The sequence below is a fragment of the Astatotilapia calliptera genome, chromosome 18 (genome assembly GCF_900246225.1).
Source record: "Astatotilapia calliptera chromosome 18, fAstCal1.2, whole genome shotgun sequence".
In the NCBI taxonomy this organism is placed as follows: Eukaryota; Metazoa; Chordata; class Actinopteri; order Cichliformes; family Cichlidae; genus Astatotilapia; species Astatotilapia calliptera.
This window is the reverse complement of record NC_039319.1, coordinates 11,305,081-11,329,135: the sequence shown is the minus strand read 5'-3', so window position 1 is coordinate 11,329,135 and position 24,055 is coordinate 11,305,081. Positions and strand designations below refer to the sequence as shown.

Below are 24,055 nucleotides of genomic sequence, written 5' to 3'. Positions count from 1 at the left end.
CAATGTTGTTTTAATAGCATTTGCATAATTTAAACGTAACCTGATTTTTAGGATCGGTGAAAGTCGACCTTTCAGGAAAACATTTGTAAGCTGAGCTTAATGTAATGATGAAATTTAACGTAGTGTACGTGTGCCAGTCAGTGAGAATTTATATGTACAATCTTTAGTTCAAGACCCAACGTTAAATCCATATACTGAATGAATATGAAACGCTGGCAGCAGGCAGGAAGATGGACAGCTTTTAATCGGGGTCCTTCAGAGGTCCTTTGAATGCATGTGGCGCGATATGGGAAACTGAGGCGTAAATAGTTTTGATTGTCGTTTTCTTCTCAAAGAGAGGCATAAATTTATCTAAACAACATGTTTTCTTCAGAGCAGAGTTGCTGGTTTATCCGCAAGGTGAGTGTTTTTCTTCTGACACCAGATGACTATTTAGAAAGTGATTTTTCGTGTCTCCTAGCTTGCTAAACTTAGATCTGTTTATGCTAGCTTCTTTGAATGCAGCTAATGAACGTCTTCAGATTTTATTTATTTACAATTATCTTTAAAAGTGTTTACAGAAAGTTGAGAAACCGAGGTGCGAATGGAGGCTATTCAAATAAAAGAAAGAAACGCGAGCAAAGTAAAAGGGGAAAAAAGTGTCTTTACAAATATGAAGTTAGTAACAACTATGCAGATATGTAAGTTTCACACGTTAAACCCGATCGATAAATAGCAACTTGAGTATAGCGTGTTTTCTGGTAGCAAAAACAATAAGGAAAATTAACTTAGTGATTATTTGTATTATTTGACTGAAATATGAAAATATTTGATTCACGCATGTTGTAAACATTAACGATAGGCATCTGGGGGCTCACACTGAAAGTATATAGGCCTCCGTAGTTTCTACCAAACAATGACAGAAAAAGAATTGCTGATGTTGAATTGAAATGTTTTCACTTATTTAAAATTTATGTTACATTGAATGAAGTGAAGATGTCGTGCCAAAAATTGACTCATGTTTCTCTTTCTTTTTTCTTTTAAATTTATTTATTTATTGTAATGTCTGATATCTTGTTTTTATTGGAAAATAGGCTGTACTCAATAGGATTTATGAAGTCGTTATATATATGATAGAGAAATGACCTGTTTTTCATGTATCCTAATGACTCTGACTTATTGTACCTACAATGTGTTCTAGATTATAATCAATCCATTTTTTTTTTGCCACCTAAATATATTTATAGAGCTGTTATGTTACGTTTGTTGCATTTATCCGTCCCCCTCTTGACCGGATCTGGCTTGAAAAGGAAAAGTTTAATGTCAGTAATTTTTTATTTTTTATTTTAGCTGGGGAAAATAAAGAATATATAAAGTGACTTTGACCAAAAATGATTTCAGCTTCTATCTTGTGGTAGGAATATTGTTTCCTATTCAAACTGATTTGATGTCTTTCATGTAAGATATGTCTGACAGATTATTGGACAATAAGTCATCTACTACAGTTTAAAGCGCTTTGGATGCCTTGTTTATAATGGAGCACTGTAACGAAAAATAATTTCCCCTAGGGATCAGTAAAGTATTCTGATTCTGATTGAAAAGCGCTATATAAATGCAATCCATTATTAAATATGAGTAACCTTTTTTTTTGGAAGTTACCAGTAATCACTTTTACCCCTAATGTAACAGTCATTCAAAACCACTTTTAAGTTCATACCTACCTTTTCCTATAAAACAAGCCTAAAGGGAAAAACAAACAAACAAAAACAAACCAGCTACCTATATTCAACAGAAGCCACTTCATTGCATTATTATCAAGACAAAAAACTAAATTTTGAACATAACACCTTTAACGAGGCATTAACAGTTCCACATGGGTATCACTCTTTGAGAAAATTGAATTGCAATGCAATATTGGGAATGTTTGCATCTTGGTTTCAGAATTTTACACCCCAGAAGATATTGTTTTAAATTACATGCTCTCTGGAGATTTCCTTTACAACCTGATTAACACAGAACACGTTCTGTACATGAATGTGAAATTTAAGTAAGACAATTTAAAAAAAGAAAAAAAAGACCTTTTCATATGGATTCAAATTTCTTTTTTTTTTTTTTATAGCGTTGAATCACGTGGTTATTCTTTCCCAATACTTGGTGATCAATAATAATGATGATGATAATAATAATAATAATAATAATAGTAATAATACATTTTATTTGAGGCCACCTTTCAGAAACCCAAGGTCACCTTACCAAAGAGAAAAATTATTAGGAGTAATAGTCATAAAATGCATAAAATAAGTAAAAATTGCAAAACAGAACTTGACAACAGATAAAATCAGCACTAAAGCGAATAAGCCAGTTTGAACAGATGTGTTTTGAGCTGTGACTTAAATGCGGGAAGAGAGTCTATATTTCTTATGGTTGGAGGAAGAGAGTCCCAGAGCCAAGGAACAAAGCCACCACTAAAGGCTCTGTTCTCCATAAGACATGCGGGCGGAACAGTAAGATGAATAGCAGATGAGGATCTGAGAGGGCGGGAAAGTGGTGATGTGAAGCGGGTCACACAAATAGGAAGGAGCAGATTTATGGATACACTTGTATGTGAGAAGTAAGATTTTAAAGTTTATCCTGGCTTCTATGGCTAACCAGTGAAGCTGCTGAAGAACTGGGGTAATATGAGCTCTTGACGGAATACGAGTTATGACCCGAGCTGCAGAATTTTGAAGAAGTTGGAGTTGATGAAGGGACCTTTTAGGGAGACCAAATAAGAGGGAATTGCAGTAATCAATATGAGACGTAATAAGACTATGGACAAGGATGGGCTATATAATGTCTATAATGTAATAATGACTGCTCTGTTCAGGTAATTTGTTGGAGAGCTGCAGCCAGTATTGCTTGGGCTGTACTGTTGTTGCCACCCAGCACAGCAATTTTTGTGTTCCTCAGCAAGTTCAGTGTTCTCCACCCCATCCAGACCATATCAGGTGAGTCACCACGCTGCATTTTAAGATTACTCAGAGCTGAGTATGAAGCTTACCGTACACTTTTTTTTTTTTTTAAATTCCAGAATGCTTCTCCATGCTAACAAGTGCAACTGCCATCTTCTCTTTCATCCTGCTGTGTGGAGTGATCATCATGGTTGGTTTCTTGAACTTTGAGTATTACACAGGTGAGTCACAGAGCACTGCAAAACTTCCCTAAAGATTTTCTTTACTACTAACATGTTACGTGGATAGATCATATGTAAATTTTCATTACTGAAGCTGGAATTAATGTCACCAGTTCAGTGTTATGGTAGAGCTTATAATAAATAAAATGCTATCATTAGTTTAACAGAATTAAGTAATTTGATTGTGGACTAATGTTGTCTGTTAAATAGGGAATAGTTTGTTGAATGACACCACAACATGAAAAACACACGATCCTTCTCCCTTGGATAAAAAGATTAGTGTTATGTTTTTCTTTAAATTGTATAATAAAACAAAATGAAAGTAAAATGAGTTAAGTTTTACTTTCTTTTCAGGACAACTAAAATACCTGATTGTTTAGTACTGGTTCAACACATCCATGGGGCCAGCTATTACTTTAATAAGCTTTACTCAGGTTTTAAATGATAAGATAATATAATGGGTACTCCACTAAAAAATTGTCTATTATGTAACTTCTTTGTTGTTACTGTTTTTTCTTTCAGTCATTCCAACTATTGCATGCTCGAAAATCGCGCTCTTTGGTCAGCTTCTCCACCCTCGACAGCTTGTCAACTCCCTGGTCCACTGTATCATGGGAATGATTGTAGCTTGGTGTTCTGCCGTTACCATTGGATTTAGATACGAAACTCTTGGCCACCCGTGTGCGCAGACCGATGGGTAAGTGACTACCACACTAAGCTTTGGTGGTGAGCTTTAAACGTTTCTTCCACAGTTTAACTGCCTTCATTTATTTGCAACCCTGACAGTTATCATCAGATGTGTCTGAATGAATATCATCTCATCCTTCTGCTGGGTGGAGCTTTTGTTGGATTCTCTCACAGTCTGCTGGGTGTGATCCACAACATGAACTATGTCTCCTTCCATACTGTTCAGGTAAACAGTGGACTTTAAAATGTTCTTTGTTTATCTGTGATTCTGCCTCACATGTGACAGTGAATCAAAATTAGTATCCTGACTGCGAATAGCGCCAACATATTTTTCTGAGACAAAACAAGTAAATGAGGTGGCTGTAGCTCAGGAGGTAGAGCTGGTCACCTACTGATCCGAACGTTGGAGGTTCGATCCCTGGCTCCTCCAGTCTGCATGCCAAGCATCCTTGGGCAAGATACTAACCCCAAGTTGCTCTCCGATGCATCCATCGGAGTATGAATGTGTGTGAATGTGATTAGATGGCGCTCAGTTTGGGGTCAGTGCTTGTGAGAATGGGTGTGACTTGGTGAATGTGGCATGTTGTATAGAGCGCTTTGAGTACTCCTGGAGAGTAGAAAAGCGCTATACGAGAATCAGTCCATTTACCATTAAATCTCCCCCCCCAAAAAAATAAAATAAATAAATTTAAAAAAAGTTGCAGCTGTCTAGTGTGAGTTAATATTTGTTGTTCATGTTCACTTATTATTTCCCCAGCAATACAAATACCTTCGCTTCAAGGGATGTCTTCCTTTGGTGGTTAGGTGCAGTGCCACTCAGGCACTTTACTCTGTCAGGAACTTCATCGTTGTTTATTACTTTTTGGGTAAGTAACTTTCTTATTAATTAAAATGCCATTAATGAAGCTTCACCCGCTCTATCTCTCTATCTATCTCTATATACAGCGGCTTGCAAAAGTATTCGGCCCCCGTGAACTTTTCCACATTTTGTCACATTACAGCCACAAACATGAATCAATTTTATTGGAATTCCACGTGAAAGACCAACACAAAGTGGTGTACACGTGAGAAGTGGAACAAAAAAATCATACATGATTCCAAACATTTTTTTACAAATAAATAACTGAAAAGTGGTGTGTGTGTGTAATTATTCAGCCCCCTGAGTCAATACTTTGTAGAACCACCTTTTGCTGCAATTACAGCTGACAGTCTTTTAGGGTCTGTCTCTACCAGCTTTGCACATCTAGAGACTGAAATCTTTGCCCATTCTTCTTTGCAAAACAGCTCCAGCTCAGTCAGATTAGATGGATAGTGTTTGTGAACAGCAGTTTTCAGATCTTGCCACAGATTCTCGATTGGATTTAGATCTGGACTTTGACTGGGCCAGTCTAACACATGGATATGTTTTGTTTTAAACCATTCCATTGTTGCCCTGGCTTCATGTTTAGGGTCGTTGTCCTGCTGGAAGGTGAACCTTCAGCCCAGTCTCAAGTCTTTTGCAGACTCCAAGAGGTTTTCTTCCAAGATTGCTCTGTATTTGGCTCCATCCATCTTCCCATCAACTCTGACCAGCTTCCCTGTCCCTGCTGAAGAGAAGAACCCCCAGAGCATGATGCTGCCACCACCATATTTGACAGTGGGGATGGTGTGTTCAGAGTGATGTGCCGTGTTAGTTTTACGCCACACATAGCGCTTTGCATTTTGGCCAAAAAGTTCCATTTTGGTCTCATCTGACCAGAGCAGCTTCTTCTACATGTTTGCTGTGTCCCCCACATGGCTCGTGGCAAACTGCAAACAGGACTTCTTATGGTTTTCTGTTACCAATGGCTTTCTTCTTGCCACTCTTCCATAAAGGCCAACTTTGTGCAGTGCACGACTAATAGTTGTCCTATGGACAGATTCCCCCACCTGAGCTGTAGATCTCTGCAGCTCGTCCAGAGTCACCATGGGCCTCTTGGCTGCATTTCTGATCAGCGCTCTCCTTGTTTGGCCTGTGAGTTTAGGTGGACGGCCTTGTCTTGGTCGGTTTACAGTTGTGCCATACTGCTTCTATTTCTCTGAGTGATCGCTTGAACAGTGCTCCGTGGGATGGTCAAGGCTTGGGAAATCTCTTTGTAGCCTAAACCTGCTTTAAATTTCTCAATAACTTTATCCCTGACCTGTCTGGTGTCTAAATCCAATCGAGAATCTGTGGCAATATCTGAAAACTGCTGGTCACAAACACTGTCCATCTAATCTGACTGAGCTGGAGCTGTTTTGCAAAGAAGAATGGGCAAGGATTTCAGCCTCTAGATGTGCAAAGCTGGTAGACACATACCCTAAAAGACTGGCAGCTGTAATTGCAGCAAAAGGTGGTTCTACAAAGTATTGACTCAGGGGGCTGAATAATTACACACACACCACTATAGATAGTGTTGTGGAAATTTTAATTACCAAAGCCTGCAGACCAGATGAGTTGTAACAACACCTTTATTTCAGCTATCTCATGCATAAGGAGGGCCGTCAGTCAGGGGGCACTGAAAGTCGTCTCTGACAATGAACAGTTCAGGTCTTTTTTTATACACGGTCACAGAACAAAAGGCTTTTACAGTTGCAGTTCACACCTTGGCTCTAAACAGACAGACTCTCTATCACCTGTGTGAATCTCCCCCACTCTGGGGTCAAGCCTTCCTGTGTGAGCTTCCGCATCCTGGGAGACATTCACCAGTTTCTCACCGCCTGTCCCAGCGTGAATGAGGTGTGAACCAGACATACTAAACTAAGTAACATGAAAGCAAGACAATAAATTACAGGACAATGCACTAAAGAGAAATCCCACAACAATAGATACATAGATATAGATTGTCTGGATTTTGGCTTTCTCTGCACAGCATACTGGAAGTGTTCATTATTTAAATTTAATATCAACAGGGCACATTCCAAGAACATGGATCTGTAAAACACTGAATCTTCACTTGGGCAGGTTAGTGTTAGATCATATATGATTTATTGAAAATACTTAGCAATGCTTTTTGCCTGATCAGTAGCTCGCCTCGTGCAAAACACTGCATTATCATAGTTATGTGTGATCTACCCTTCCAGCTCTGCCCACCCTCTTGACAGCATAGCTGGATTGCTGGACCTCTCCCTCCTCTACCACCTCTGGATCAGTGCCACCTTTCTCCTCTTCACTTGGTACATCATGCTGCTGCTCTTTAGGATTTTTCTCACTGAGGTATGTATCCGTTAAAGGCAAAATTTAGATCTGTAAATATTTTAAAACCAATTGTGCTGTTCAGTATATTAAGTATCCTTAACAAGTCATCGAGGGAAGGTTGTTTCTTCCTGTTTTAATACTGTGATAATTACATTTCCTAAATAAAATAAATCCTATCTTGAGTCCAGTTCCTCTAGGAACTATTGACCTATTTCAAAATTGCCATTTATTTACAAACTGTTTTTTTTTGTTTTTTGTTTTTTGTTTTTAAGTTGTCAATTTAGGTGTGTGTGTGTGTGTCGTGTTATATATCCTTCTGTCATACAGAGGTTCTGCTGACAATTTCAAAATGATTTTGGTCAGTGGAAAACAGTACATAGTAACCACAATAACATCCATAATCAAGACTACACAACTTCTATTTATATTTTTAATAACTTGGAAACACTAGGGGGCAGCAGTGTCAAGGCAATGGGTTTCTAAGGAGTGAAAAGCATCTTGACTACAGTTTCTAATGAAAGATAGTTAATAAAATGAAATTAAACATAATACATTTCTTCTGTAGGGGTACAGTTTTCCTGTGCAGTCATCTTTTACTGAGGATGCAGACCATTGCCTTCCTAAAGTACTGACTGAAAAGCAGCCAATGCTATTAAAAGTAGGTACAAAACACATTTATATTCTTGCAAACATATCCATTTTAGGTTAAACCCCACTGATCACCAAATTCTGGTGCTCTCTTTTCCCAAATTTCAGTTCCTAGCTTTGCAGGACTTGGCTCTGTTGTCTCAGCATTCTCCATTACGACGGTGTGAAGTCTTCAGTCTGAGTCAACCAGGTCTGATCATAGTTTCTTTGCGCAAAAGAAGTTTTTATTATTTCTATTGCTGTATAGCCCATTCTTCTGATTGTGACATCAGGCATATAATATGTAGATTTTGGTAGTCAACTGTCAAGCTCCTTCTGACCTCACGTCAAACCTCAAGTTAAATCAATCACAAACATCAAACATGCAAGGCAGGAGCCACAGTTCTTTTGTAAGAATTAATCTTGACGCATGTCAGATATTCAGATTGTGCTTTTATCTAGCTCAGAATGTATTTCTTATTTATTTATTCCCAGGTGGACATCCTCATAACTGGAATGCTATCAGTAAAGAGTGCCTCTCTCTGCTGGCTGATCTTACCCAGAGACTTGTAGCCTATCATGACACTGTAGCAACCAATGGCAGGGCCAAATCACTGTCAAGTGGGAGTGAAAGGAAGACCTCTTCTGAAACATCAGGTACATTAGTATCACAGAAGTGGCTGTCCATGTCAGCCAACTGTATAACAGTATATTAACATAGTGTGAGTGTGTTTATGGCATGTATGTATATTTTAATTTTTTTGTAATCCTAACCTCAGGTACAGAAGATTTCATGAGTCCAAGGCCTACCGCTTTTATGAAAACTCCAGCTTCAGTCTTCGCTCGGTCCATTGCTGGAGGCCAGCAGAGCCCTCTAACAGCCCCATTCACCCCTGATCTGGACAGCCCCTTTATGTCTCCTGCACTGCGGCGTCTTGCTGCTCCTGTGGAGCAAGGCTCACCTTGGTATGGCACAGTGCAGAGCCCCCACATCATGAGGCGAGTGCCCAAACTCTGGTCCACATCCACAGGTGAGTAGGGAATAATGGGAGCCGTCAGGTCATTCAGATCGTACAACTGCAATAAAATGCAATGTTAGACAAAAGAGAGAATGTGTTGACTGGTACAGTTCCCCCTTTTTTTTTTTTTTCTTTTTTTTTTTTAATGATGGCATATTTGGGGGCAATGAAGTGATACTTTTTTTTACTTTGGTTGGTCTGATAAGTTGATCCATTTTTGGGTACATTATAAGCTTTATGCTTCTGTTGATACAGATTCCCAGGTTAATGGCAGTCCCCCGCCATCACCAGCTTCAGTTCCCAGTGACAAGCAGGAACCCTCCAAACCAAGTTTTCTGGCTCAGTTCCTCCAGAACAGAAGAGAACAGGTACTAAAACCTTGTCTCAAAGCCAAATGATAATGTGTTTTTGGTCCTGCACTGTGCTTCTGACGTAAGGCTTTTCACACTTATTAATTCAGGAATAATATAACAGGAGTCAAGTGCTGTGGTCTACTTCATCCAGCTTTTCTAGTTTTCCAAAAACCTACAGTCAGGGGTGGACAGATGTGAAAATTAACAGGGATATCACAAATTCAGATGTAAGGTTCTGGGAAATGTGCCAAATCGGGAGCTTGTTTATGGTTATTGTTAGAAGTACTGCTTTTACTACAGGGTCTCGACCCAGGGTTAAGTGTGAAAAGCTAGTATTTGTGTTAGTCTGTCTTTTTTTTTTTTCTTCTCTTTTTAAACTTTATCACCAAAACACTTCTACATTTAATTGTCTCATTTAGGTTAAAAATTTCTTGGCAAAGCGAGTGCTGATAGTGTATTTGTTTAACAAGGTAAGAACGTGTGGCATGTGCATGCTGTCTCCCTTAAACTTCTCCACACTGGGGGGCTCTGGCATGCTCTTATCTGGCTTGGTAGATTTTTTTTTTTTTTTTTTTAATTTTTTAACAAATCTAGCGTTCTCGTGTAGTAGCCATTACTAATTTATCTCCTGGTTCTGGACCTAATGGTGGAGGCATTACTAATGCATCTCTTTTCTATCCAACCTGCTCTTCCAGTGAGCATACTAATTACCTTTAGAGCTTGAATTAAGGGGTCATGTGACAATCAGTTTAGTGCTTGGAGTATATGCTTAGAGATTTCCTTTTTCTGATCACACAGTGAGATTATGAGAGAAAAATCTCACTACTTGCATTTCCTTGCTTCCTCTGTGTAGAAACTAATGTGGTTAGTCTACTTTCTGAGGTTTATGTATATTTCTTTTAACCACACTTGCATGCTGTAGTGCTGTAGTGTAGTCACACTAAGTGTGCCCCACTAACAACTTCCTAATTTAGCATTGTGAGTCTGCATCTGTTAATTTAAAGGGAAAAAATCCTGCTAGCTAACATTGTGTGTTGCAGCTCCCAGAAGCCTCGAGTCAGGCTCTCTTTGCTGACAGTCAGGCCCACATCTGGGCTTTGGAAGGTAGGAAGAAACTGTGAATACTTACATTTGATTTGAATTCAATTTCCATCCCGCATATTAATTTATTTTCTTTGATTTCCTTCCATTACAGGGCTCTCTTACCTTGTTCAAGCCTCATTCTCTGAAGATCAGTTTGGGGTTGTGCAGACTACATTACCCAGCATTCTCAGCTGCATGCTGGTCTTACAAGAGGTAAATTACAGTATATTATTTTACCTATTCTGGATATACTTGCTGGAGATTTTCTTGTGCTCCCTTAAAGTAGAAACAGAAGAACAGTAGAAACAACTGTCCTAATGGCTTTTCCATTAGGATAAGGAGACCATTTTTAATAGGGCCCAGTTCACTATAACGCAGGTTGATTAAGCACAATGACCATTTTAAGTAGAACATGTACAGGACAGTTGTACTTCTCGTCTGCAGGCTGTCGATCGACACTTCAAGCTGCCCCATGCCTCCAGTAAGCCTGTCAGGTCGACCAGCAGCATGGGAGACTCAACATACAAAACTCTGCGCTTTGCTCTCAGGGCCACACTAAAGACTGCCATCTACAGGATAACAACCACATTTGGTGATCACTTAAAGTAAGGCTGCTTACAATTTAAAATCTGAGTAGTATTTTGTGTGATTAAGAAAGAAAACTGCATGCTGAGTATTATAACCCTTGGTGTTTTTGTTTGATCCTCAGTGCTGTTCAGCTGTCTGCAGAGCATCAGAAAAGATTGCAGCAGTTTCTGGAGTACAAGGAGTAATGTATTTGACGCTGGCCGTGCCTTGAGATTCTTATCGATGCATAAAGATGTCAACAAATGAAAGGCCATGATAGTGCCTCTTTTAATATTTATGTCTGCACTATACCGTGGGATTATATTTGATGGTTGAGATCACATCTCTCACATGCAGGAAGGAGCAGGAAGCCAAACAGACTGAAACGGGTTGAAGGACTGTTATCTCTTGTGTTTAGGAGATATTAATCTACCCTACAGTAAAAGAGGCTCAAAATAAATAAATAAAATTTTTTCCTCACAAGGAAATGTGAGAAATTCATATATGACGTTTGTTGATTGGGATGAGTTACAAAGGGCTCTCTGTGCATCATCATCTTTGGATTTCATATTTCAGCTGCTGTCCTCTTGAGTAATATTTTTGGTGTTGAAAAGAGATGGCACGAGGGCTAACGAAGAAGCTGTCTTTGTTTTGTAATGAGCTTTTTTTTTTTTTTTTTTTGGCTTCACGGGTGTCTGAAATGGATCCTAAAAATGCATTTTCATAGATCTGGTTTTGAGTCTAATCACCTGCCTAGAAGAACTGATCATCTGTCTGCATCAGCTCAGCAAAATACATTTTCAAATTAGACACCAGCTTTTGTACATGTTACCAGTTTGTATGATTTTTTTTAATTGATTTTTTTTATTTTCATGATAAATGACGTTATCATATGAGAGGAACCGTTTTGGTGCAGCAGGTTTTAAGCCTGGATAAATGTTGTCACTGCCAGAATTTAAGTTTCTGCTCAAAAAACAGTTTGAATAAAAACACGTGAAGATCCTTTCTCTGGTTTGGAGAAATGCGTGCTTGTCACAGGCGTAAGACGGAGAAGGCAATTGAAAGGAAAGACCATGCCAAAGTTGTCAGATATATGATGAACAAAAAGTGTAGGAGTGGAGACTTCAATCAATGCTTTCTGCTCAGGGCTACTTACCTCAGTACTGAACCCTCACACCAGAATCCCAAATTATACATTAGACAGCAGAGGGCTTTGATTGTTGTGCAAACTGGCTACATATGGAAGAAAAATGCAATTCCATTAATTAAACTGGAGGAATTGTGATTCTCTTTGTAGGAGAAACCTATAAACAATAACTGAGCTCTATTAGAATACAGCCTAAACAGCATGAAACCTGAGACTGCAGCAGCTAAATGGAATTCAGCAATTATAATAACATATAATAATAATAACAGATTACAATTACAGATGGAAATCAGCAGTCTCGCAAGCAACTGTATATACACTCACCTACCACTGCCTCAGTTTTTCATGGCATAGATTAAACGAGGTGCTGGAAACATTCCTTAGTTGCTGCAAATCTCCGGCTAAATGACAGGCACTGACCACCCCCCTAAAATTTGCTAGCTCCCCCCACCCTCCTCTGGCAACACTGTCTATGTTGGTACTAATTTTAATAAACTTGAGTACAAAAGAGAGGAAGACACGCTACAATCAATCTATGAAAACAGGTTTTTATGGATTAAAAATTATATTTGGTTTTCATATGTATGTATTTTCAGTGATATCAACTTTAATAACAGGAAATTAAGTAGACAGAATTATTTTCTTTCTCTTTTTTTGCTATCTGTTTTAAGTATATTTGACAACAGCATAAGAAAACTGGAAATTCTGTTATTGCTGTGCTACCCCAATATTTTTAGTGGCCACCCCTATGAAAAAGTTCTGGAGGCAGCCCTGGTCCGTAGCTGGGAATCTCATCAATGTAGAAAAAAAATCATGAAGAAAAGAGGATATCTTAGGAGTCTGAAAGATCTTTGAGTCAGCAAATATGGTCTAGGTCCTCACTTTGTCTTCCTACAACAAAAAAAAACACATCTAGTATGTTTGGAAAAGTTGTGTTTAAAAGAAATTCTCTGTTTAACATAAATTTTTCAAAGGCAGGCTTATAATTCTGTCCTCTGTGCATCTTATTTTTTGCAAACTGTTTAAGATTCATTATCAGTTACAATTTTTCATATTTTAGCAACATTAATGGCAATTTAAAAATCAATCTGTTAATAAACAGCATGATATTCATGATTGTACTACAATCATGTTTTATGCCCTTCTAAAATCTATGGAGCCATGGACCAATTTACCTGAATATGAGAGTCAAAGTGATGATATTTTAGATTGTCTGTGTTATTTTCATATTTGACCGAGCATCAATGAAGTGGATGAGTACATCATTAGAAATTAGTAAACCTTAGCAGTGAACATTTAAATGAGACAGTTTAAAAAAAGAGCAATAGTGATTGAAACATTCAAAACCTAAACAGGTCTCTGTGTGTCTTTGCTGGGTTCACAAAGCTGGTGTACAGCCCCACTGTTTTTTTTAATCACCCTCCTTTACAACCACCAGTTTGCTACCACAAGACACACAAGAAAGGTCTCTGCAAATCCAATGACAACATTTTAAAACACACACAATAGGGCAAGCAAGTGTTTTAACAAATGCAAAAGAATGAGACCATAAAATGACAACATCAAGAGCACTGTTTTTGTTTATTGCACGAATGGTACTTATTTCCAACTGAACTGGTAGAACGCAATATTAGGCAGTGGTGGGGAAAAAACTGTTCATCAAAAGCTGTAATATGTATACAAGATACCCAAAATAGCCAGTGGGAACATCTGGATAGAACTGTCTCAAATCATGGATTGATATCTAGAAAGGAAACACTGCTTTTTGTTTCTCTGGGAAGAAAAAAAGAAAAAGTCAATACTTGAAATGATAGCAGTTCTGTTTATAACAGATGTCATAAGAAGAGGAAAAAAAAACAGAAAATGGTCATGTCAAGACATGTTTTTCTCTGGATTTAAAAGTATTTTGTCCTCATATAGAATATAAACCTCTGGATCATTACCAATCAAATGTTCTGACATTTTTTTCTGAAGTCGAACAGCATTTGCTAAAGTCTTTTTTTTTCTTTTTTCTTTTTTTACAGTTTTAATATATATTTATATATATACATATAAATTCAACTAACTACAGTTCTCATAGAAAATGAGAAAAGCTGGACTTTTATCGCTCTCACACAACAAATGACTGGCAAGCATATTGACTCTGCTCCTCCCCCCCATCCTCATCTTTGAGCTGCTGTCAACACAGCACAGAGACAGGAGTGATGTGCTGGCTGCTAACACCTGACCTGGCTCAGGTGGAATTCATTTTAAACCTTTTCTTTTGTTGTTGTTCTTGCCATAAGCTAGATGATACATTGGTCAGGCTTATTAAATATACTAAATGTGAAGCTAACACCATCAGGTACTTAGCATTGTTTTATACAAAGGGGATGCAACCCAGGGATGTGGCTAGGCTGGGTCTGTCCAGATAACCAAACCAACTAATAAGCACTAAGTTATAACACTGTATGTCAATTTTTTAAGCCAAATCTCAAAGCCTAGAAAACTTCCTTTCTGGTTACTCTCCACCATCCTCAGTGACAATTAAGATTGTCATACAGCTTAAACAAACATAAAATGTGATAAGTGGAGAGATTCAAATGTGCTGCTATGTGGACTGAACCAGGCTAGCCATTTCTCCCTTGTTCAAGATTCATGGCAAGAAAATGAAAGTTAATGTCCAAATTTCTTTAAGGAACCACATAAACATCTGCAGCCCTTTATCACTCCCATCTCTATTGGCTCTTAGGCAGTGTTTCAACTGCAATTAATCCAGGTCGTTTCTGGCTCTTTAAAATGACAAATTCCCCAACAGAGCCCCAAATCAGTCCTTAATTCCTACACATATGCTGAACACCTTCTACCTCTCAATTTCTGTGATCACTGAGAGGCGAACTAAATAGAGACTGAGGGAGGAAGAGGAAGAAAGAGGTGAGGAAAGGCTGGTCAAAACAAAGGAAACCACCTCTTCTCAAGTCATGAAACACTTAAGTGCAAAACACCCCCGTCTCAGAAAAAAAAAAACATTAAAAAAAAAAAAAACCTAAACTGGATTTTCCTATCACACACTCAGTGCACATTTTGTCTGTCTCTCAAACTAAAGCATCCCTGATTCAAAGTGCACTCAGTAGTGATGGGGGCAGATGATGGAAGGAGGAGAGGAGGGAGTGGCTGAGGGCAGCATGTAGGATAATGCAGCACGTAGAGAGTTAGTACTTCTCTGGGAGCAAACAAGTGATAGATGCAATCAGCTGTTTGAGCTAACAGCCTAAGAATCAGTATGATACTGGGAGCGGGGGCCGCTGGGCTCTCCCTCAAAGTTCAAATCTTAAAGGAAGTCACATTTAGGGGATGGCTTGAATGTATAAACCCCTCCTCAACACAGAAAAGTCAAAAGCAAGAGGTGTGTTACTAAGAGAAAGGGGATTGTGTGCTGGTGATGTATAGCTTACTACAGGTTGCCTAAAGCTGGATGTATATGTTGCCATATACACACAGTACATCATTCTGGGCCTAGACAGAGCATTTAATTGATGTATGGACAGCCAAGGACCTCCAAATGGTTCATAGGGGTGTAAAAGCAGTTACTAACCTCACCTCTTTGAAAAAGTCTCAAAAAAACAAAACTAGAAAGGGATTCTGGAAGTGTGTCTGTAGTTGCCATATGCACACTCGTAACTGCTGAGAAACCTGGTGCTAAGCATCTCTGTCACTATCACTCTGCTTCAACAGTATGTTTAAGTAAATGTGTGTTTATCTGTGTTTGTGTGTTAAAAAAGTCTGTGGCTCGTCAGTGTTTGAATGTGCCAGTGTGTCAATAGTGCTTGCCTATGTGCATCAATTCAAGGGCAATAAAGTGTGTTTATGTATGTGTGTGTGTTTATGTATGTGTGTGTGTGTGTTTATGTATGTGTGTGGCTCATGATGACATGCACTGGACGTGATCTGGACCTCCGTCCTCTTCATCTGAGGAATCTGGAGAACTCCAAGAATCATCTGTGTCTGCATCTGCACCCTCACGGCGGGCCTGGATTTGAGCCAGAGAAAAGTGACAATGAGCAAGTTAAATGAGTCACATGCAAACATCCTAGGGCTGTGCGATATGACCAAAATCTCATATCCCGATATAAGAATTCCATCGTCCCGATAACAATATAAATCACAAAAATTTAACATTTCCTGTAAATTCTGTGAATCTCAGGCAACTCGACTTGCGTGAAGTGTTTCCAGCTGCGCGTCCTTCACCCGGAGTCGAGTGTTTTAACCGATGCATGAAACTATACATTTTTAGACATAAGTTGTATTTATTACACGGCGTGCTGCGGGTTGCCTGTTCTAACGTTTGAGTCTAAGGTTTATTTTTTAGCACCTGGCGGCTCTTTTTTACTTCTCATCCGTAAATAATCTGCTCTTTCACGTGATTCAGTTCATTTTGAAAAGTCTCAACAGGATCTTGAGCTTTATTGTGAAAGGTTTATGTGGAACATAAACAAGCGGACACGCGATGCTGTTACCATCGTTGTTGCTAACTACAACGCATAAAAACAGGCGCTTGTCCGTCCGTAGCGTGGTTATATTACATATAAGAGAAAGAGAGAACTTTAAGAAATTATTATAGCCACTACAGTGACCATCAAAACGATGAAAAAAATATTGCCGTAAACAGTTTATTTTGCGACACCACGAAACAAACGATAGCGTAAAATGAAACGATAGATGTTTTTATATCGTCAAACGATATATATCGTTATATCGAACAGCCCTAAAACATCCCATCTGTTCTTTTCAGAAAACTGAAACATTTTCAACATATTGGATTGTTACTTTTTCAGATTTTCTTCCAACATAAATTATTTTTGCAGAGACATTACATAGATGTATTAGAAAATTGCTTCCCTAAAGACACTTTTCATAACTTTTTTCAAAAATATTAACTCTTCCCTGTCAATCCCTGTCCAACCCCTACCCCCCAAAAAAGAAAGTAATTTTGGACTTGTTGAGATCTCACCCTTGCAGGTCTCCTGTTTCTCATGTGTCTCATCAGGAACCACAACAGCTGGGTGTCGTACTGATCGCCGTGGCGCACACTGTCCTCGTCACGCTCCCGTTTGTTTTTCTTCATTACCTTCTCAAACAAAACAAAATGAGTGTGAATATGGAGGACAGAGAGGGTGTAATATTAGCTAACATGTCCATGTCCTTGATGCAAAGAGAGTATATGTTATAAAGTAAGATTTAATACAATTATATTACCACTGAAATTAATTTAAGACCAAGAGTAGCTGTTTTGTTACTGGTTGTTTAGCCAACATTCATCTACCCATTACAGTAGGTTAAATCCTTCATTACCATTTGTGAACCAAGTAAATGTCATTTGCTGATCTCTTTCTAAAGAATTGGTGTAATGCCTCTTCCAGACCAAACAAAAAAACGCAGCGGCCTAACAATGCAGTCAGATTTCCCGGAAGGAAGGTCTAAAGGTACTGTATGATGAAAATTTTCAATTATCACAGTGACTAATAAATAAATAAATAAAACAGTTATAACATATCTGTTTCATTCTGGGTGTGAGGCTTCCATGTTTCAACGTTGGTCCTCTAATGCTAAACAATGGGGACTTTTTACCCACAGAGTGGACAAAGTGGAGTTACACAACACACAAGCGGTCGGCTTCTCACATAAATAGCAACTGTACAGATGAAATTAGGTCTGTACACATTAGGTTTTACAGTCAAACAGGCAAATGTGTTGGGGCACATTTACTTCCGTTTTCACTTTCAGTAGTTTAGATAAAATCTTAAACTGGATTCATTAAAAATCTGTGTGAGTATCTGCAATATCACAATCATTGTAAAGCATTCATTTGTCTGAATTCACACAATAAAACAGGATACAATACCTCTTTGAGACCCTTGAGTCCTGTGGGGGTTTCAGCTGTGGGGGCCCACAGTTTGATGTCATGATCCAGCCCACTGGTAGCCATACCTGGCAGATGTGGATGTGGCTCCAAACAGTTCACCTGTGGTTTTCAAAGGTCAAACGTACAGCAGATAACACATTGATGTTCTAATTTATATATAAAAATGAAAACTTAAAAGTATAAATACATAAGTCTGATGCTGCAAATTGCTACTAAAAACAAGTTATTGGAGTGAAACCTTCAACATCTAAAGCAGCGGTCCCCAACCTTTTTTGCACCACGGACCGGTTTATGCCCGACAATATTTTCACGGACCGGCCTTTAAGGTGTCGCGGATAAATACAACAAAATAAAACTAGTATCGGTACCAAAAAAAAAGAAGATTTATTCATAACACACGCGAAAAGACTCAGGAACACCGAGTTAACGATAAAAACAATAACAAAATAACGCTGAAAAATGATAAAAACCCTGAAAACCATACATTTCAGACCTGAGCCTCAACTATCGCGGCCCGGTACCAAACGACTCACGGACCGGTACCGGTCCGAGGCCCGGGGGTTGGGGACCGCTGATCTAAAGGGTCTTACAAAGTTGTCTCATTCAAAAAAAATCTGTGGTACTTTCCCACTCACCACTCCTCCTCGGTCTCCCTCCATAAACTGGACAATACGAGCAGAGTATTTGTCCCATAGATAGATGTGCCCACAGTCGCTGCCACTGACCACAAACTCACTGCATGGCCCATAGAAATTCACCCCCTTCACTGTGAGCAAGAGGACGGTATTATATCAATGCCAGAAACTCAAAAATGACCTGCTGACAGCTTTATTTTGTAGGAGTTGTCTATACCTTATACAGCTTATTTAAAATAATTTTAAAAAGTAGTACCTGTGGCATTATTGCGGTGACCCTTATATCTCCTGAGATAGTCTGCCCCATCACTGTGGTCGGAGTCAAACAAGTAGATGTCTTCATCATTGTAACTAGCCAGGAGCTCTGGACATACAGAAAATGTCAAACAGCCATTTGCTTAATTTCCTTTAATGCAATAAAGGCAGAAGTTAGTCATGACTTTCATAACTTTTGACTATGCACACATCATTTATATATGCCAAGCCAAAAGTTGATAAATTGGTGTCATTGGCACTTTATCTGACCTTATTGGTTTTCTACAAAAGATACACATTTCAGAAGAAGAAAAATCCTAGAATTTTAGTCAGTGAGCTAACTCCTAGTTCTATTTCAATGTCACTGAGATTGCACAGTGGTTGCATCACATCACACAAGAAGGGAAGAGGTTTGAACTAAAAAAAAAAAAAGGAAAGAAAAAAAAAGACTAGATCGAGGAATTATCAAGGGTCTGTGTCCTTATTTTTAAGAAATATTTCTAAAAATGTTCATAATAGAATAAGAAAAGAATGAGAAAACTTATTTTACCTGTGCCATCGTGACTGTACACAAGGCAGGTTATGTTGGTTTTAGACTCACTGGATACCAGATGTGAGGGACAAAACTTTTTCAGTACACCATTGTTATCATTTTCATTAATCTTCCTCTGGTCATAGATCCTAAAGAAAGTGAAAACAAAATACTGTCAGAAGAGAAAAAGAGTCAAAGAATAACATTTAAGTGACAAAATTGTATCATACCACAATGATAATGGATTCTTTAGAGTGGGGAAAAAAGCATTTTTACTATTCCCTGGTTCATACCTCACATACTGATCTCTCCCGCCAACAGCAAAGTGGTGTGTCTTTGCTGGGTTCACAAAGATGGTGTACAGCCCCACTTTTTTATCACCCTCCTTTACAACCACCAGTTTACTACCACAAAGATACAAGGAGACACAAAAGAACACCAGTATTACCACTGATCAACCTAAAAATATTTTTAATCTGTTTATGTGTTTTGCTCACATGGTGCGCAAGACAGTTTTGTCAATCCACAGTAGAGCTGGGCGATATGAGATTTTTTCATATCACGATATGTTTTTTTCATTTCAGGCGATAACGATATCTATCACGATATAAGCCAAATAACTATATTTGTAAGATTTAAATGTGCCGTTGCTCACAAGTAAAATGTGAAATAATCAGCAGCTTGTTTTTATTTAAATATTTATTTCCCATAATAAGTTCAACAGGGTAGATGTACTTAAAGAACATGAGACTTTTTCAGATAAATAAAGGCAAATATTGCAAACTACACAAAAGGCAGCCGCTAAAGTGTTTAAGTTTCAAAATAGAACAAACAAAACAGACTAAATTGTCAATTCCACTTAGAAACAAAATATTAATTCTAAAAATAAATCTTAGTTTGTTTTACAGAAGAACAGACAAAACTGACTAACTTTTGTCAATATCAAATAAACTGAGAACTAAAAGGAAATTCTCAATCTCTCCTTGTTGTATAGCTTAGCTTTTCAAACAGTTTTAACAGTTACTTTAGTCTGACAAAAGCCGAATGAGGAATTAGCGCTTCCAGTCAGAGACTGAGGCTACGTCCACACGTACACGGGTATTTTTGAAAACGGAGATTTTCCGTTTTCGTTTTAAAAAAATAATCCCGTCCACACATAAAGGCAGAAATGAAGGAAAACGCTGCTATGAACATGCCAAAGCAGCAGGTGGCGCTAGATTCCTAACCGTGCAGAAATGTTGGCCAATCAGAAGTCTAGAAGCCTCGGTGGGAAAAAGTAAACAAAGCTGGGGCATAGAAGCAGAACCGAGTCGTATGTGTGGAGGGACAGTAACTGTGTGTATATGTAAGCATTTAAACACTGCAGAGAGTAGAATTAACAGTATTGTAGAAATTCATTTCACCGAAACAATAACGTGGCGCACAGTGTGACGCATGCACCAGTTTATTGTATTTCCAGACTTGCTTTCAGCACAATTTACAGTGCACGCTACTCTGTTTTTTGTCAGACTTGAAATAGCCGAAATACCTTCACACTACGGAACTTCTATGGCTCTTCCGTTCGACAATCTCTCCGGCATTGGAACCATCATCTGTTTTCTCTTCGGTCACGCTCGGTTGATTTTTCTAGTCGGCACACTCATTTCCTCCATTACCCGCTGGCTGCTTCCCAAACAAACACACGTGCGGCTTGGCACTTGTGCTGTACGTAACAAGTCACGCGACGTGACGCTGCGGCTGTGATTGGTTCGGCTCTGCGCTACTTAATTTGGATTGGCTGACCTTTTTTTTTTTTTTTTTTTTTTTTTGAGGACAAGAGCGGCGAGGTCTATCGCGATAGCTTAATTTCTCTATCGAGTAAAAGTTATATCGCGATACATATCGTTATCGTTCTATCGCCCAGCTCTAATCCACAGCAAGTCTCACTCTACACTCACTGTGACAAAACTAGCTGAATGTGAAACTTAATAGTACTTAGCTGAGAGCCATTGCACAGAATTCAGTTATGTGAATACATAATGATAATAAAAAATCTTGACTCTTACTTGGCAGGGCGGTCTAGACGCAAGTCAATACCAAATACAACAGCATCCTCTCCAGCTGACAGAAAGGAGCAAGGTGAATCTGGCTCAAGGGCCAGCTAAAAAATACAAAACAAAAAATTGATATGATACCAATTCAGCTGTCTCTAAGAGTCTTAAACACCACTGGACAAAGATTTCCTCTCACAGACCTTGTGTGCAGCGCCTTTATGCTGTGCAACCCGTTTCGTGTTCTTGCAGCGCTGTGTGGCAGAAAGCTCAGCCACTCTGATCTGACCATCACGAGCACACATGGCCAAGGTGGAGTCCCCACTGTGAGGCAGGAACTTTGCCTAAATTAAAGCCAAGGGTAGCCCAATCATGCATTTTATAACCACAATTTAACTTGATTAAATTATGCTCATGAATTAGTCACTTCAATCTGTCTTGTAAGTTTGGTTTTTTTTAATAATGGATTATTATAAAATAATAAAAACAATAAATAAATCATCAAATAGCAATTTACTGCTTGTCTCTAACTTAGTCTTGTTTCCACATTCTACTTTTTTATCACTGTTTCTGTGGTATAATGATTATAGCTTCTTATAAGAAAAAGTCCCAGAAAGCTACTTATTTTGTCTCAACAACAAACAATCAAATAAGAGAAGAAGAGAATATTAAAAAACTACTCAATAATTTAAACATCATCTTATTAACTCTTGAAGGAAACTGAAGTTTTTAGAACATTAAAAACCCCCCACAGATTTTTCCTTCTGCTGTATCGAACACTAACACATTACTATTACTAACATTTATTTGGAAAAATAACTAAAGGACTAACTAATAATGAACCTCTACCGTAGTCCTATTTTTGTGTTTTACCTGAAAGACATTGCTCTTGTGTCCACTGTCAAACTCCAGTTCAGCACGACGGATGGCCCAGTCCCAGATCACCACACGCAGGTCATCGCTGCCTGATGCCAGGCGTGTGCCTGATGGATTGAAATGCAATGTGTTGACACAACCTGTATGCCTCTCTAATCGGCCTTGGAGCTCCAGCCTTTGCACGAGGCCACGAGCCCCACACACGCGCCTCACAAACTGGTGTGAGTCCCTGCCGATCTCTCTGGAGCGCAGCGAGGGTACCGCCCGCCACACAGGACCACGCATGTCACGGAGCTCTGCCCCGAGCCATGCCTCCATAGCTTCATCATCATCGTCGTCGTCATCATCATCTTTCTGTTCTTCTTCATCATCATCATCGTCGTCGTCATCATCATCTGAACTTGAGGAGTGGTTAGTGCCGCCGCCAGGTCTGTTTCTCTTTCTAGCTGCCCTTTTCCCACCATCTTTTTCTTTGGCCTTCTCTCGCCTTCCTCCCTCGCTCTCCCTTTCACCATCCTCAGTTAAAGAGTAGAGGCCGCTGCCGTCCATGCTGTCTGTATCTTCATCCTCTTCTCCCTCCCTGGTTGTGCCCGTCTCTCCTTCTACATCTGGCATAGATTTGTCTCCAGATGCTTCGGCTGTTTCTTTGGGAGCTATGGAAATAGAAACGCCCAATATAAGGTTAAAGCAACACTGTCACATAGGGAGATTCATAAAATACATAAAGAAAAAGACAAATATGTAGATGGTTAGTCATATATAGTAGGAAAAACTCATTATGAAATTTTTCCACCATACTAAAACTATAAGAGTTACCATTTAGAGAGGAAGACTGTGTTTGCCCCTCTTTGCTTCCAGAGGCATCCCCCTCTTTGTGTCGGTCTTCTCCAGGCTCCTTTTCTTCAGAGCCACCTATTGAAGCCAAACATTTTCTCTGATGAACTCTGATGACTGCTGCGGAGTATGACACCATGCACTGCTGTCATTAGTATATAAACTGACTTGTTTTACCGTTAAGCACCGTGGATTTGCCGTCAGCCTCAGCCATTGTATCTGTGAAGTCCTGCGTCGACCCGAGGTACAACCTCGTGTTGGACACAAAAACAAAATTAATGGTGCATTGACAACTACTCAAAATCAGACTGGACAGTTTGTGTGCTATAAACGAGGCGACGCCACGGCTTTCATTTGATAAGCTCTTGCCAAATAGCGACTTGACACTATTTGCAATAGGGTACAAGTTACCTGTTAGCCCCGTAGCTTCCAAACTAACAGTCTGGCTAATTTTACAAGCTATACACCGCTGCATGTAAAGATATAAACAAACGAAGTCGTTTGTTAGCCGAATCACGGGCCTGTTTTGCTTTGTGATATTTAACTATGTATTGTCCTGTATAAAAGAACTGCTTGACTGCCTGACAGTTATTACCATAAGCTAATGCTACCTAGCAAACTCGAGGCTAACAAATGTCGAAACTAAAACACAGTTTTCTAAGTTGTGCTGCACAACTAACCAGCTACTGGTCAAAATGCAAACAAGCGGCTAGCATTGCTTATACTCGCTAACTAGCACAGCTAGCGTTACCTGTAGTCGAAGGCCCGACGAGGCGTACTTCTTAGTTTAGTCTTAATCTTTATTGCAGATTTATTTGCTCCACCTCGCTACTCAGCAAATGAGCTAAGTGCCTTGACTAGGAACTCTATGACGAAAAACACACGACATGAGGAATGCGTGCATAAAGCTTTTTTGAAAAGTCAGACTATATTGCGAGCTAGCTGCGTTCACATAAGATTGCCTGCTCTGTTTATGTTTTGACGGTTCAGCTTTTTCTTTTTTTCTTTTTTTTTCTAGTTACATTTCCGGTTTCGTGCTCGCATGTTTTTTTTTCTACCGGAAGTTTGGTACGCAGAGATTAACCATCGGCATCAACAACGACAATAATAATAATAATAATAATAATAATAATAATAATAATAATAATAATAATAATAATA

At 38.9% G+C, this 24,055-nt stretch overlaps 2 protein-coding genes across 2 annotated transcripts; one reads left to right on the top strand and one right to left on the bottom strand.

Moving 5' to 3' along the window:
• The first annotated feature begins 262 nt into the window (after positions 1-262).
• Positions 263-11,686, top strand: ndc1 (NDC1 transmembrane nucleoporin). The gene is made up of 18 exons (XM_026148722.1): positions 263-399; positions 2,846-2,966; positions 3,050-3,151; positions 3,674-3,848; positions 3,938-4,064; positions 4,596-4,704; positions 6,749-6,800; positions 6,920-7,052; positions 7,600-7,692; positions 7,791-7,872; positions 8,157-8,318; positions 8,441-8,692; positions 8,936-9,048; positions 9,453-9,503; positions 10,074-10,137; positions 10,229-10,329; positions 10,561-10,721; positions 10,826-11,686. The coding sequence occupies exons 1-18, from the start codon at positions 361-363 to the stop codon at positions 10,887-10,889; spliced, it is 2,001 nt and encodes a 666-aa protein (XP_026004507.1). The 5' UTR covers positions 263-360; the 3' UTR covers positions 10,890-11,686.
• A 2,150-nt stretch (positions 11,687-13,836) lies between these two features.
• Positions 13,837-23,900, bottom strand: dcaf8 (DDB1 and CUL4 associated factor 8). Its single transcript, XM_026148723.1, has 13 exons — positions 23,646-23,900; positions 23,072-23,145; positions 22,877-22,972; positions 22,058-22,713; positions 21,388-21,528; positions 21,200-21,294; positions 19,448-19,558; positions 19,173-19,303; positions 18,624-18,731; positions 18,368-18,498; positions 17,712-17,831; positions 16,821-16,937; positions 13,837-15,839 (listed from the first exon to the last, which is right to left on the bottom strand). Exons 2-13 carry the CDS (start codon positions 23,106-23,108, stop codon positions 15,732-15,734), a joined length of 1,851 nt encoding a protein of 616 aa, XP_026004508.1. The 5' UTR covers positions 23,109-23,145; positions 23,646-23,900; the 3' UTR covers positions 13,837-15,731.
• Between the last annotated feature and the right edge of the window lie 155 nt (positions 23,901-24,055).